Source organism: Pseudophryne corroboree, chromosome 10 (assembly GCF_028390025.1).
Source record: "Pseudophryne corroboree isolate aPseCor3 chromosome 10, aPseCor3.hap2, whole genome shotgun sequence".
In the NCBI taxonomy this organism is placed as follows: Eukaryota; Metazoa; Chordata; class Amphibia; order Anura; family Myobatrachidae; genus Pseudophryne; species Pseudophryne corroboree.
Window position 1 is genome coordinate 55,693,387 of NC_086453.1, and position 15,355 is coordinate 55,708,741.

Sequence of the window (15,355 nt, forward strand, 5' to 3'; positions counted from 1 at the left end):
CGAGTCCTCAATTCTGCCCTGTCCATATGGAAGATCAGATACGGGCTTTTACATGACAAAGCCGCCAATTCTGACACACGCCTAGCTGAAGCCAAGGCCAACAGCATGACCACCTTCCACGTGAGATACTTTAGCTCCACGGTCTTAAGTGGCTCAAACCAGTGTGATTTCAGGAAATCCAACACAACGTTAAGATCCCAAGGTGCCACTGGAGGCACAAAAGGGGGCTGAATACGCAGCACTCCCTTAACAAACGTCTGGACTTCAGGCAGTGAAGCCAGTTCTTTTTGAAAGAAAATAGATCGGGCCGAAATCTGGACCTTTATGGATCCTAATTTTAGGCCCATAGTCACTCCTGACTGTAGGAAGTGCAGGAATCGACCCAGCTGGAATTCCTCTGTAGGGGCCATCCTGGCCTCACACCAAGCAACATATTTTCGCCATATACGGTGATAATGTTTTGCTGTCACGTCTTTCCTAGCCTTTATCAGCGTAGGAATAACTTCATCCGGAATGCCCTTTTCCGCTAGGATCCGGCGTTCAACCGCCATGCCGTCAAACGCAGCCGCGGTAAGTCTTGGAACAGACAGGGCCCCTGCTGTAACAGGTCCTGTCTGAGAGGCAGAGGCCATGGGTCCTCTGAGATCATTTCTTGTAGTTCCGGGTACCAAGTTCTTCTTGGCCAATCCGGAACGATGAGTATAGTTCTTACTCCTCTCTTTCTTACTATCCTCAGTACCTTGGGTATGAGAGGAAGAGGAGGGAACACATAAACCGACTGGTACACCCACGGTGTCACTAGTGCGTCCACAGCTATCGCCTGAGGGTCCCGTGACCTGTCACAATATTTTTTTAGCTTTTTGTTGAGGCGGGACGCCATCATGTCCACCTGTGGCAGTTCCCAACGGTTTACAATCTGTGTGAAGACTTCTTGATGAAGTCCCCACTCTCCCGAGTGGAGGTCGTGCCTGCTGAGGAAGTCTGCTTCTCAGTTGTCCACTCCCGGAATGAACACTGCTGACAGTGCTAGCACGTGATTCTCCGCCCATCGAAGAATCCTTGTGGCTTCTGCCATTGCCATCCTGCTTCTTGTGCCGCCCTGGCAGTTTACATGGGCGACCGCCGTGATGTTGTCTGACTGAATCAGGACAGATTGGTTTTGAAGCAGGGGCTCTGCTTGACTCAGGGCGTTGTAGATGGCCCTTAGTTCCAATATATTTATGTGTAGAGAAGTCTCCAGACTTGACCACTGTCCTTGGAAGTTTCTTCCCTGAGTGACTGCCCCCCATCCTCGGAGGCTTGCATCCGTGGTCACCAGGATCCAGTCCTGTATGCCGAACCTGCGTCCCTCGAGAATATGAGCACTCTGCAGCCACCACAGCAGAGACACCCTGGCCCTTGGGGACAGGGTGATCAACCGATGCATCTGAAGATGCGATCCGGACCATTTGTCCAACAGATCCCACTGAAAGATCCTTGCATGGAACCTGCCGAAGGGAATTGCTTCGTAAGAAGCCACCATCTTTCCCAGGACTCGCGTGCAGTGATGCACCGACACCTGTTTTGGTTTCAGGAGGTCCCTGACCAGAGATGACAATTCCTGGGCCTTCTTCTCCGGGAGAAACACCTTCTTCTGTTCTGTGTCCAGAATCATTCCCAGGAAAAGCAGAGGCGTCGTAGGGATCAGCTGCGACTTTGGGATATTCAGAATCCAGCCGTGCTGTTGCAACACTTCCTGAGAGAGTGCTACGCTGACCAACAACTGCTCTTTGGACCTCGCCTTTATGAGGAGATCGTCCAAGTACGGGATAATTATAACTCCCTTTTTTCGAAGGAGTATCATCATTTCGGCCATTACCTTGGTAAATATTCTCGGAGCCGTGGAGAGACCAAACGGCAACGTCTGGAATTGGTAATGACAGTTCTGTACCACAAACCTGAGGTACTCCTGGTGAGGTGGGAACATGGGGACATGCAAGTAAGCATCCTTGATGTCCAGCGACACCATAAAATCCCCCTCTTCCAGGCTTGCAATAACCGCCCTGAGCGATTCCATTTTGAACTTGAACTTCTTTATATAAGTGTTCAAGGATTTTAAATTCAGGATGGGTCTCACCGAACCGTCCGGTTTCGGTACCACAAACATTGTGGAATAGTAACCCCTGCCCTGTTGAAGGAGGGGGACCTTGATTATCACCTGCTGGAGGTACAGCTTGTGAATTGCAGCCAGTACTACCTCCCTTTCCCTGGGAGCAGCTGGCAAGGCTGATTTGAGGTAACGGCGAGGGGGAGTCGCCTCGAACTCCAGCTTGTATCCCTGAGATACAATTTGTACAGCCCATAGATCCACTTGTGAGCGAACCCACTGGGTGCTAAAGTTTCGGAGACGCGCCCCCACCGCACCTGGCTCCGCCTGTGGAGCCCCAACGTCATGCGGTGGACTTAGTGGAAGCATGGGAGGATTTTTGTTCCTGGGAACTGGCTGCCTGGTGCAGCTTCTTTCCTCTACCCTTGCCTCTGGCCAGAAAGGATGCTCCTCTGACCCGCTTGCCTTTCTGAGGCCGAAAGGACTGCATTTGATAATACGGTGCTTTCTTAGGCTGTGAAGGAACCTGAGGCAAAAAAGTCGACTTCCCAGCAGTTGCTGTGGATACGAGGTCCGAGAGACCGTCCCCAAATAGTTCCTCACCCTTATAAGGCAAAACCTCCATGTGTTTTTTAGAATCAGCATCACCTGTCCACTGCCGAGTCCATAATACTCTCCTGGCAGAAATGGACATTGCATTAATTCTAGATGCCAGCAGGCAAATGTCCCTCTGTGCATCCCGCATATATAAGACGACGTCTTTTATATGTTCGATGGTTAGCAAAATAGTATCCCTGTCGAGGGAATCAATGTTGTCTGACAGGGTATCAGTCCATGCTGCTGCAGCACTACACATCCAGGCTGAAGCAATAGCAGGTCTCAGTAGAGTACCAGAGTGTGTATACACAGACTTCAGGATAGCTTCCTGCTTTCTATCTGCAGGATCCTTTAGGGCGGCCGTATCCTGAGACGGCAGTGCCACCCTTTTAGATAAGCGTGTGAGCGCCTTGTCCACCCTAGGGGATGTTTCCCAACGTAACCTATCCGTTGGCGGGAAAGGGTACGCCATCAGTAGCCTCTTAGAAATCACTAGTTTTTTATCAGGGGAACTCCACGCTTCTTCACACAAATCTTTTAATTCATCAGATGGGGGAAAAGTCACTGGCTGCCTTTTCTCCCCAAACATAATATCCCTTTTGGTGGTAACCGGGTTAATATCAGAAATGTGCAATACATCTTTCATTGCAGTAATCATGCATCGGATGGCTTTTGTAGACTGTACATTTGTCTCATCCTCATCTACACTGGAGTCAGACTCCGTGTCGACATCTGTGTCTACCATCAGAGCCAGCGGGCGTTTATGAGCCCCTGACGGCTTCTGAGTCGCCTGGGCAGGCGCGTGCTGAGACCCCGGCTGTCCCAAGGCTGCTGCGTCATCAAACCTTTTATGTAAGGAGTTGACACTGTCGGTTAAGACCTTCCACATATCCATCCAATCAGGTGTCGGCCCCGTCGGGGGCGACACCACATGTATCTGCCCCTGCTCCGCCTCCACGTAACCCTCCTCATCAAACATGTCGACACAGCCGTACCGACACACCGCACACACACAGGGAATGCTCAGACTGAGGACAGGACCCCACAAAGTCCTTTGGGGAGACAGAGAGAGAGTATGCCAGCACACACCACAGCGCTATATAACACAGGGATTTACACTGCTAATAAGTGATTTTCCCAATAGCTGCTTGTTTGTATCGATTTGCGCCTAAATTTATGTGCCCCCCCTCTCTTTTTAACCCGTCTTGTACCTGGATACTGCAGGGGAGAGCCTGGGGAGCGTGCTTCCAGCGGAGCTGTGAAGGGAAAATGGCGCTGGTGTGCGGAGGAAGAAGGCCCCGCCCCCTCAGCGGCGGGCTTCTGTCCCGCGTTTTGTGTGACTTAATGGCGGGGGTTTTCACACATATACAGTGCTAGACTGTATTATGTGTGTAGTTTGTGCCAAAAGGTACTATAATTGCTGCCCAGGGCGCCCGCCCCCCCCCCCCCCCCCCCCGCGCCCTGCACCCTACAGTGACCGGAGTGTGTGGTGTGCTGTGCCGCCGATTTCATCTGTTCTTCTGTCTTCTGGCTCTGCAAGGGGGACGGCGGCGCGGCTCCGGGAACGGACGATCGAGGTCAGGCCCTGTGTTCGAACCCTCTGGAGCTAATGGTGTCCAGTAGCCTAAGGAGCACAAGCTATCTGCAAGCAGGTAGGTTTGCTTCTCTCCCCTCAGTCCCACGTAGCAGTGAGTCTGTTGCCAGCAGATCTCACTGAAAATAAAAAACCTAACAAATACTTTCTTTCTAGCAAGCTCAGGAGAGCCCACTAGGAGCACCCAGCTCTGGCCGGGCACAGATTCTAACTGAGGTCTGGAGAAGGGGCATAGAGGGAGGAGCCAGTGCACACCAGATAGTACCTAATCTTTCTTTTAGAGTGCCCAGTCTCCTGCGGAGCCCGTCTATTGCCCATGGTCCTTACGGAGTTCCGAGCATCCACTAGAACGTCAGAGAAATAAACAAATAAATAAATAAATAAATAGAAACACAAAAAACAATAAGTTTGAGGCACGGGGACATCTCCACCCCTAGCAACCCCCCCCCCCCCCGTCCCTTCCCTCTGGTAGGTCCTGTATACTGTTGCTCTGTTTTTTTCTTCAAAATCAATGAAAAAATAAGAATTTACTTACCGATAATTCTATTTCTCGTAGTCCGTAGTGGATGCTGGGAACTCCGTAAGGACCATGGGGATAGCGGCTCCGCAGGAGACTGGGCACAAAAAGAAAGCTTTAGGACTACCTGGTGTGCACTGGCTCCTCCCCCTATGACCCTCCTCCAAGCCTCAGTTAGGACACTGTGCCTGGACGAGCGTACACAATAAGGAAGGATTTTGAATCCCGGGTAAGACTCATACCAGCCACACCAATCACACCGTACAACTTGTGATATGAAACCCAGTTAACAGCATGATAACAGAGGAGCCTCTGAATAGATGGCTCACAACAAGAACCCGATTAGTTAACAATAACTATGTACAAGTATTGCAGACAATCCGCACTTGGGATGGGCGCCCAGCATCCACTACGGACTACGAGAAATAGAATTATCGGTAAGTAAATTCTTATTTTCTCTGACGTCCTAGTGGATGCTGGGAACTCCGTAAGGACCATGGGGATAATACCAAAGCTCCCAAACGGGCGGGAGAGTGCGGATGACTCTGCAGCACCGAATGAGAGAACTCCAGGTCCTCCTCAGCCAGGGTATCAAATTCATCTTATTTTGCAAACGTGTTTGCCCCTGACCAAGTAGCTGCTCGGCAAAGTTGTAAAGCCGAGACCCTTCGGGCAGCCGCCCAAGATGAGCCCACCGTCCTTGTGGAATGGGCTTTTATTGATTTAGGCTGCGGTAATCCTACCGCAGAATGCGCCAGCTGAATAGTGCTACAAATCCAGCGCGCAATAGACTGCTTAGAAGCAGGAGCACCCAGCTTGTTGGGTGCCATCAGGATAAACAGCGAGTCAGTTTTCCTGACTCCAGCCGTCCTGGAAAAATAAAATTTTCAGGGCCCGGACTACGTCCAGCAACTTGGAATCCTCCAAGTCCCCAGTAGCCGCAGGCACCACAATAGGTTGGTTCAAGTGAAAACCTGAGACCACCTTCGGGAGAAACTGAGGACGAGTCCTCAACTCTGCCCTCTCCATATAGAAAATCAGATAAGGCCTTTTACATGACAAAGCCGCCAATTCTGACACACGCCTGGCCAAGGCCAAGGCCAACAGCATGACCACTTTCCATGCGAGATACTTTAGCTCCATGGTTTCAAGTGGCTCTACCCATGCGACTTTAGGAAATCCAACACCACGTTGAGATCCAAAAAGTGCCACAGGAGGCACAAAAAGGAGGCTGAATATGTAGTACTCCTTTAACCAAAGTCTGAACTTCAGGCAGTGAAGCCAGTTCTTTCTGGAAGAAATTCGACAGAGCCGAAATCTGGACCTTGATGGACCCCAATTTGAGGCCCAAACGTCACCCCTGCTTGCAGGAAGTGCAGGAATCGACATAGTTGAAATTCCTCCGTCGGGGCCTTCATGGCCTCCCACCAAGCAACAAATCTTCGCCAAACGCGGCGATAATGTCTTGCGGTGACATCCTTCCTGGCTATGATCAGGGTAGGGATGACTTCCTTCGGAATACCCTTTTCCTTTAGGATCCGGTGTTCTACCGCCATGCCGTCAAACGCAGCCGCGGTAAGTCTTGGAACAGACAGGGTCCCTGCTGCAGCAGGTCTTGTCTGAGCGGCAGAGGCCAAGGGTCCTCTGCCAGCATCTCTTGAAGTTCCGGGTACCAAGCTCTTCATGGCCAATCCGGAACCCCGAGTATGGTTTTCACTCCTCGCCTTCTTATTATTCTCAGTACCTTGGGTATGAGAGGTAGAGGAGGAGACACATAAACCGACTGGTACACCCATGGTGTCACTAGAGCGTCCCCAGCGATCGCCTGAGGGTCCCTTGACCTGGCGCCATATCTTTTCAACTTCTTGTTGAGGCGGGACGCCATCATGTCCACCCGTGGTCATTCCCAACGGTTTACCCGCATTTGGAAAACGTCTGGATGAAGTCCCCATTCTCCTGGGTGTAGGTCGCCCATCGGAGAATCCTTGTGGCTTCTGCCATCGCCATCCTGCTTCTTGTGCCGCCCTGTCTGTTTACATGGGCGACCGCCGTGATGTCGTCTGATTGGATCAGTACCGGCTGGTTCTGAAGCAGGGGCCTTGCTTGGCTTAGGGTATTGTAAATGGCCCTTAGCTGCAGAATATTTATGTGAAGCGAAATCTCCTTGGAAATTTCTTCCCTGTGTGACCGCACCCCAGCCCCGAAGGCTGGCATCCGTGGTCACCAGGACCCAGTCCTGTATTCCGAATCTGCGGCCCTCTAGTAGATGAGCCCTCTGCAGCCACCACAGCAGCGACACCCTGTTTCTTGCTGACAGGGTTATCCGCTGTTGTATCTGTAGATGGGACCCGGACCATTAGTCCCACAGGTCCCACTGGAACGTCCTTGCGTGGAGTCTTCCGAATGGAATTATGCTTCGTACGAAGCTACCATTTTTCCCAGGACTCGTGTGCATTGATGTACCGACACCTGTCCTGGTTTTAGGATGTCTCTGACTAGAGATGACAACTCCTCGGCTTTTCCCACTGGAAGAAACACTCTTTTCTGGTCTGCGTTCAGAAACATTCCCAGGAACAGAAGACGTGTCGTCGGGACCAGCTGTGACTTTGGAATATTGAGAATCCAGTCGTGCTGTTGTAGCACTTCTGCTACCCCCACTACCAACTGTTCTTTGGACCTCGCCTTTATCAGGAGATCGTCCAAGTACGGGATAATAAAAACTTCCTTCTTGCGAAGGAGTATCGTCACTTCGGCCATTACCTAGGTAAAGACCTTCGGTGCCGTGGACAACTCCAACGGCCGCGTCTGGAACCGATAGTGACAGTCCTGTACCACATATCTGAGGTACTCCTGGTGAGGGGGGTAAATGGGGACATGCAGGTACGCCGCCGATTTTCCGGACCTCTTCTTGCTTCTGGCTCTGTAAGGGGGCCGGCGGCGCGGCTCTGGGACCGGACTCCGAGGCTGGGCCTGTGTTCGGTCCCTCTGGAGCTAATGGTGTCCAGTAGCCTAAGAAGCCCAAGCTGGCTGCAAGCAGGCAGGTTCGCTTCTTCTCCCCTTAGTCCCTCGATGCAGTGAGCCTGTTGCCAGCAGGTCTCACTGAAAATAAAAAACCTAAAACTAACTTTTTCTAAGAAGCTCAGGAGAGCCCCCTAGATTGCACCCAGCTCGGTCGGGCACAAAAATCTAACTGAGGCTTGGAGGAGGGTCATAGGGGGAGGAGCCAGTGCACACCAGGTAGTCCTAAAGCTTTCTTTTAGTGCCCAGTCTCCTGTGGAGCCGCTATTCCCCATGGTCCTTACGGAGTTCCCAGCATCCACTAGGACGTCAGAGAAAAAACACTTACACAAATAACTGCAATACATGATACAACCCTGTTATTCCGACAGAGCCTCTTACAATGTAACACTATTATCAATGATATACCAAAATGCTATTGCTGTAACTCAGGTTACTGATCAACAATTGATTTGTTCATGTTGTCTACAGGTAATTAATAAGGCTAATGTATACGGTATATCTTTTCAGATGATTCTTCTGAGACCGTATTTGAGGAGAGGCTGCGGTCCGAGCGCCAAAGAACTCGACAGGAAACTCATGAGAATCCATCAAGAGGAGAAACATCTTCTCCTCTACAGAGACCTCAAAGGGAGAACAGAGACAGAAACCGTTCTCCTCACTCTGCCCCTGATACATCTACGTCACACAGACCAAGACCACATCATCCACCTGGTGTCAGTCATCTTAATCTAACCTTATATCATGAACCAGCAGAGAATGGGCAGAATGACCCGGCCACGGTGCTAGAGCTCAACAGGCACAATCTCCCGGCTATGGTGGTCGTGATCAGAGGGCGGAACAGCCCAGCCATGAGGATAGAGATTAACGGGCAGGATACCCCGGCCATGGATGTATTGATCAGTTCACAAGATATTCCAGCCACGGTGACAGAGATCAATGAGCAGAATATCCCAGTCAGGCAGATAAAGATCAACGGATTCCCATTTTACCTCACTGCAGAGAATGAAGTGACACAATCTTGTGTGATCTGTTTAATGGACTTTGGAAATGGAGAGCGGGTGACTGCTCTGCCCTGCAACCACAAATATCACACAATCTGCTTATACCAGTGGACTGACGAAAATCCCAGCTGTCCTGTGTGCCGCAGACAGTGTCTCCTGAGGCATGTCATATTTCAGATCTCCTGAGTACAGCAGGAAGATGAAGCTCTACATCACCGTACATTGTATTTCCTCCTGCACCTCTCCCCTCATATCACAATGCTGACTTAATCTCCCAGGCAGAGGGCCGCGACCTGCTCGTTCTGTGCAGCGAAACCCAAATCCCCTCGCGGGGGTCCCTGGAGAAGACCACCAGCGGGTTAGACTCCATGCCTCTGACCTGCGCATTCATCAATTCAAAGTCAGATAATCCTGTACCATCAATTCAATTTCATTAAACCTGTACCATCGACTCCATTCTAATAATCCTGTGACATCGGCTCCAGTCTGATTACTCGTACCAACATTCCTAGTGCTTATCTAGTACCCTCGGAATCTTAATCATCAGAGGTCCTAAAGCATCAGTACTCGGAAGCCCAGGCAGAGGGCCACGACCTGCACGTTCGGTGCAGCGAAACCCTAATCCCGTTGCGGGGGTGCCTGGAGAAAACCAGTGGCGGGTTAGACTCCGCGCCTCTGTCCTGGGATTTTGTCAATTCCCTAGAGACCTCCGAGTTTCCAAGTCTCAGTATCCACCTCTGGCTCACTGAGGTCACAGCCGGGAACACAAAACCTCACAGATCTGACACCTCAGCTAGGATGGGCTGAAAAAAAGAAAAGTGCTGTGATGAGGTGAGCCGGGACGGTTTCATTAGGTCTACTCTCCGGTCACATGCAGTAATACCAAAGTTTGATTCTAATGGTGCCCATACACTTGTGAGATGTCTGGTACAATCCTATGATTTCGACCGCAACTGTGCGATAAATCGCAGGATTGTATGCATATCTTATGTAACATGCGATGCGCAGGCACGCCGGTCGAATCTCGAGTCTCAAGATCTTATGTGCTGCACTTAATATTTATCCGATCGCATGCTGTTTTTACCACATTCGATTTATTGCACTGCGATGTGCAATCTGTGAGGTATTTAGCCCACTTCCTGGACGCTCCCCTCCACCCATTTCAACAGATCTCACAGATAAATCTGGTGTGCTTTGGGCAGCATGCGATCGCATTCGATCACCCGATTTCCGGTCATAAGGGGCATGCGATAAATTGCAAGATTGTATGCGCATCAAATGCACAAAAAAAGCACTTTCGATGCGATTTATCGCAATGTGAGCTTCAAGGGAAATCGGGCCCGATATCGCATCGCATGCAATCACACAAGTATATGGCAAGCATAAAAAAAGATTACAGGCTGCTAGAACAGTGAGCAGTGATCGGCTGAGCACGTTATAATGTGAAAGGGTGGGCGGCAGGTGGTACTCGAGCTGCAGCCACCTCCACGTGGTGAGTCCTGGGTTGTTGCAACAAGCTGAGAGCTGCAGGCAGAGGGCAACAGATACACTATCACTGTATTTGAGAGGATACGGCTGTGTTGAGCGCACTTACTGTATTCAGAGCCGGATTAAGGCCCCGGGAGGCCTGGGGTACTAAAGAGCAGGGGGGCCCACATGGACTAAAAAAAATAAAATAATAAATAATAATAATAATAACAATAATTATATATATATATATATATATATATATATATATATAAAGCTTTTCCAGACCGGCACTCCAATACCAACTTTGCTTACCCCGGTGCTCGTTTAAGATCCAGCCCTGACGAAAAAGGATAAACTTTGAAACGTTGGCTGAAACTGCTGTGGAAGTGGATTATTTTTAAACCCCTGTGTGCCGTTGTTGTGGAGTATATATATATATATATATATATATATATATATATATATATATATATATATATATATATATCGCTAAGAATCTCTCCTCCTTCAGTTCAGCGTGCGGCGCGCCAATGACTGAGCCGCAGGCTTGCTGAGCCGGACAGCAATTGAACAGCTGAGCCGTCGCTCAGCTGCCCTGACTACACCTGTTAGAGCACTTTTCTTAGAGCTGTAGTCAGCGCAGCTGAGCGACGGCTCAGTTGTCCAATTGCTGTCCGGCTCAGCAAGCATGCGGCTCCGTCATTGGTGCGCCGCACGCTGAACTGAAGGAGGAGGAGGGACAGGGCAGCGGGGAGCCGGGGCTCGTGAGCGCAGCACCGCAGATCGGATTGAAGAAAGATATCCCCGGGACCCCCCCCCCTTAATCCGGCTCTGACTGTATTACAGTATACGGTGAACAGGGCGTGTATTTCGAGTCAAAACTATTGTATTCTGCTACTTCGCAACAAACAGTACCAAAAAAAAAAAAAAGCACTGCCAGAGTGCTTTGCGGTGGTGTTCTGCGAGTATGCCTATAGGGCGTAAATACGAAATCTTCAGGCGCTGGGTGGCCGACTAAGATATTATTATTTTTTTTGACCCACTTTTCAACCCACCCTAACATCAGCTGTTTCCTTCTCTCTTTCCATATTTCTCTGTTTCTTTTCCTTCCCCTCTTCTCTCCACGACGCTGGTCATACTATGGCATCAGATAGTCAGTGATTGACAGTCTGATGCTGCTTGACGTTGGGGAGGGGGCGGAAACGGCCTCCATTTCCCAAAATGTATTTGTATAGCTGCAGTCGTTGGAAAAGGGATGGGACCAGGATCTCCATCTGAGGTCAGAGATTTCCTGGCCTCTTCGTAGTAAACGTGGTGGTCAGGTTGCTCAACTTCTAGGGTCAAACAGGCGGCCGTTAGCGTCGCAGAAGATCCAACACTGCGTCGTAGGATGCAGCTCAGATCAGTAATGCATGCAGGAGACGTGATCACCATAGCGCCTCCAACTACAGCTGAATCAGACCCACTGTGCTCCTACAGGCCAGTGCCCATCTTGTGTGTGGCACTGGGGGGCATCCGATATATATACACCCCAACCATCCTGCTTTGAGCAGGATAGTCCCGCTTTTCAGGAACTGTCCGACCGTGGCACTCTTTGGGTGCAATGTCCCGGGGGGTGGGGAAAACTTTAATCACTGCTCTGCAAAATATGGGATTCATGTGCATGAGTACGGGGTCTACACAGGGCCGCAGAAGGGGAGAGGATATATTTGCTACATTCAAACTTTTTATCCCTAACTGCTGTATGAGCTGCTGCACTGTGCGAATGTGTGTCCAGGGAAGGGGGTTGGCGGGCTAACATTGCAACAATAGGCACAGACACAATGTACAAGAAAAAAAAAAGGTAATATAAAATTATTTTATATATAGATAGATAGAGATAGATAGATAGAAACAGGAAAAAACTGCGGCACTCGGGAGACAATGCAAAAAAGCAGTGTATTAAATATAACACATGAACGCCAACGTTTCGGGGCTGGCACGCCCCTTCGTCAAGGATATACAGCAATGTATATCCTTGACGAAGGGGCGTGCCAGCCCCGAAACGTTGGAGTTCATGTGTTATATTTAATACACTGCTTTTTTGCATTAAGTCTCCGAGTGCCGCAGTTTTTTCCTGTTTCTCTACAAGCTACGTGATATTGGAGGCACCGGAGCAGCAAGTCCATCATTCAGTGGAGTGCCGGTCCATGCATTGGATATAGATATATATATATATATATATATATATATATATATTATATATCCCTGCAATGGATTTTAAAAGCATTTCCCATGGCACAAATGAAAATATTTACACATATACATTCATTTGAATATGGCTATTCCAGTCCTAAAGAGGGCTACCTCAATGGTGGACGCCTTCAGAAGTGCGATCTGATCCTCCCGTGACAACTCCATAAAACCAGGTACTTGTTTGGCAAAATCCACAATCTCCTGCACGGAGATGATGGCGAGCTCTGTGAAGTGAGCGAAGCGTTGTTGGCGAGCTTCTCTGCTGTTGGGGTCGCTAGTCAGGGGCCATGGCTGAAAAGGAAGCACGCAGGCTGTGACAGCAATCCTTAGTAAGCACAGAGTACAGGTAACAAGCGAGAAAGGTATGTACACTGCAACATCAGCAACACAGACAAACAAGGAAATGATATTTACAATTAATAATCTCATTAACTCATGTGATATATTTGAACATTATTAATGGAAGGGTTTGTATAGGAGGATGTATATTATCTATTATTATTATTATCATCATCCTTTATTTATATGGCGCCACAAGGGTTCCTCAGTGCCCAATTAACGAGTACATGTGCACATAATCAAAACAGGAAAACAGTGACTTACAGTTGAAGACAATATAGGACAAGTACAGGGTAACTAAGCATAACTACACCAGTAGACGACATAGATAAGTTTCAAGTTGGCCAAAAAACTGCAGGATTTGGGCAGTTGAGGATTATTAAAGTTAGAAAAGGATAAGCGCATGAGGGAAGAGGGCCCTGCTCATGAGAGCTTACATTCTAAAAGGGGAGGGGCAGACATACAGGGGTGACACATATGGGGTAGACCGAGAGTGGGACAGAGGGTTAGAATGAGATTTGGGTGGGTTTGGTGAAGAAGTGGGTCTTAAGAGCCCGTTTGAAGTTCCGTAGAGAGTCTGAGGGGGAGAGGTAGGGAATTCCAGAGGAAGGGAGCAGCACGTGAAAAATCTTGGAGATAGGAGTGGGAGGAAGTAATCAGAAGACAGGAGAGTCGGCGTGCATTAGCAGAGCGAAGAGGACGGGTGGGAGAGTAAAGGGAGATAAAGTCAGAGATGTAAATGGGAGAGGAGTGGGTGAGGGCTTTGTAAGTGAGTGTGAGAAGTTTGAATTGGCTTCTGAAGGGAAGGGGAGCCAGTGAAGGGCTTGTAGGAGAGGAGAGGTGGACGTAGTGCGTTTGGTGAGGAAGATGAGCTGGGCTGTAGCGTTGAGGATAGATTGGAGCGAAGAGAGGTGATTGTCAGGGAAGCCAGTTAGGAGGAGATTACAGTAATCCAGTCTGGAAATAATCAGAGTGGATAATGGTCTTGGTGGCATCCTGGGTGAGAAAAGGTCTGATTCGGGAAATATTTTTGAGATGAAAATGACAGTTTTGTGAGAGGTGCTGAATGTGTGGTTTGAAAGAGAGGGAGGAGTCAAGGATTACACCAAGACAGCGTACTTGGGGGCTAGAGATAGTAGTGCCATCAATAGATAATGAGATTGTAGGAGGTGAGGTTGTGCGGGAGGGAGGGAAGATGATCAGCTCAGTCTTATATATTGGCGATTTGCTACTGCCCTGCATCTTGTACAGGAGGGAGCAACTATTATACATTTTGTGCTTTATCAATGGACGCCAGTTGCACTATGCAGCGGCATGTCTGCGTACAGAGGGGTATGTTTGCTAGAATGCTACAGATTCAAGGAAAAGGATTTACCTGGTAAGTACCAAAATCCTATTTTCTTTTTCATCCACTAGGGGTCACTGGAGTACTCTTGGGACGTACCAAAGCTTCCCCCGTGGGCGGGAGAGCTGTTTGGCACCTGTAACACTAGGCGGCCAAAGCTAGATGCTGATGCCGCAAACGTATCAAACTTGTAAAAGCGCACAAACGTGTGCACTGATGACCACGTAGCCGCACGGCAAAGCTGCGTCGTAGAAGCCCCACGACCAGCTGCCCATGAAGTTCCCACAGAACGTGTGGAATGAGCTGTTACTGATGGAGGCGGCTGTAACCTAGCATGAAGGTAAGCCTGACGTATGGTCAGTTTAATCCATCTGGATATGGTCTGCTTAGAAGCTGGCCATCCCATCTTGGCAGCATCATAGAGAACAAACAACGGATCCGTCGTACGAGATGTAGACGTTCGGGATACATAAACGCGTAGTGCGCGTACCACATCCAAAGTTCCAGAATCTTCTGTTAACACAGGAACTACTATTGGATGATTGATGTGAAAAGATGACACTACCTTTGGTAAGAAAGCGGGATTCGTCCGAAGTTCCGCTCTGTCATCATGAAACACCAAATACGGTGGCTTGCATGACAAGGCACCCAAATCTGAAACACGCCTTGCCGAAGCTAAGGCTAGTAGAAAAATTGTTTTCCAAGTGAGAAACTTAAGATCAACTTGTTGTAAGGGATACAAAATATGAAGACTGTAAGAAATCTAAAACCAGATTCAAGTCCCATGGCGCTGTAGGTGGAATGAATGGAGGCTGTATGCTGAGGACACCTTGTAGAAAAGTGTGTACAGATGGCAATAGAGCCAATCGTCTTTGAAAGTAATTTGACAAAGCAGATACCTGCACCTTAAGTGTAGATAAACGCAGACCTCCATCTAACCCCGTCTGTAGAAATAACAAAAGACGGGATAACTTTAGAGATTAAGTCGGAAACTTCCGAGCTTCACACCAACCGATATAGGCACGCCAAATTCTGTAATAATGAGCTGCCGACACTGGCTTCCTAGCTCGTAACATGGTTGGTATAACCGATTCTGGAACGCCCTCTCTTCGTAAGAGGGCGGTCTCAACAGCCACCCCGTCAAACGCAG

The 15,355-nt window shown here is 49.2% G+C and overlaps 1 protein-coding gene across 1 annotated transcript in view; it reads right to left on the reverse strand.

Moving 5' to 3' along the window:
- Window positions 1–15,355, reverse strand: part of NR1H2 (nuclear receptor subfamily 1 group H member 2) — a 95,823-nt gene that overhangs the window by 11,627 nt on the left and 68,841 nt on the right. The window contains exon 7 of the mRNA XM_063942418.1: window positions 12,633–12,812. Coding sequence (XP_063798488.1) covers window positions 12,633–12,812 — 180 coding nt within the window. The remainder of the gene's footprint in view (window positions 1–12,632; window positions 12,813–15,355) is intronic.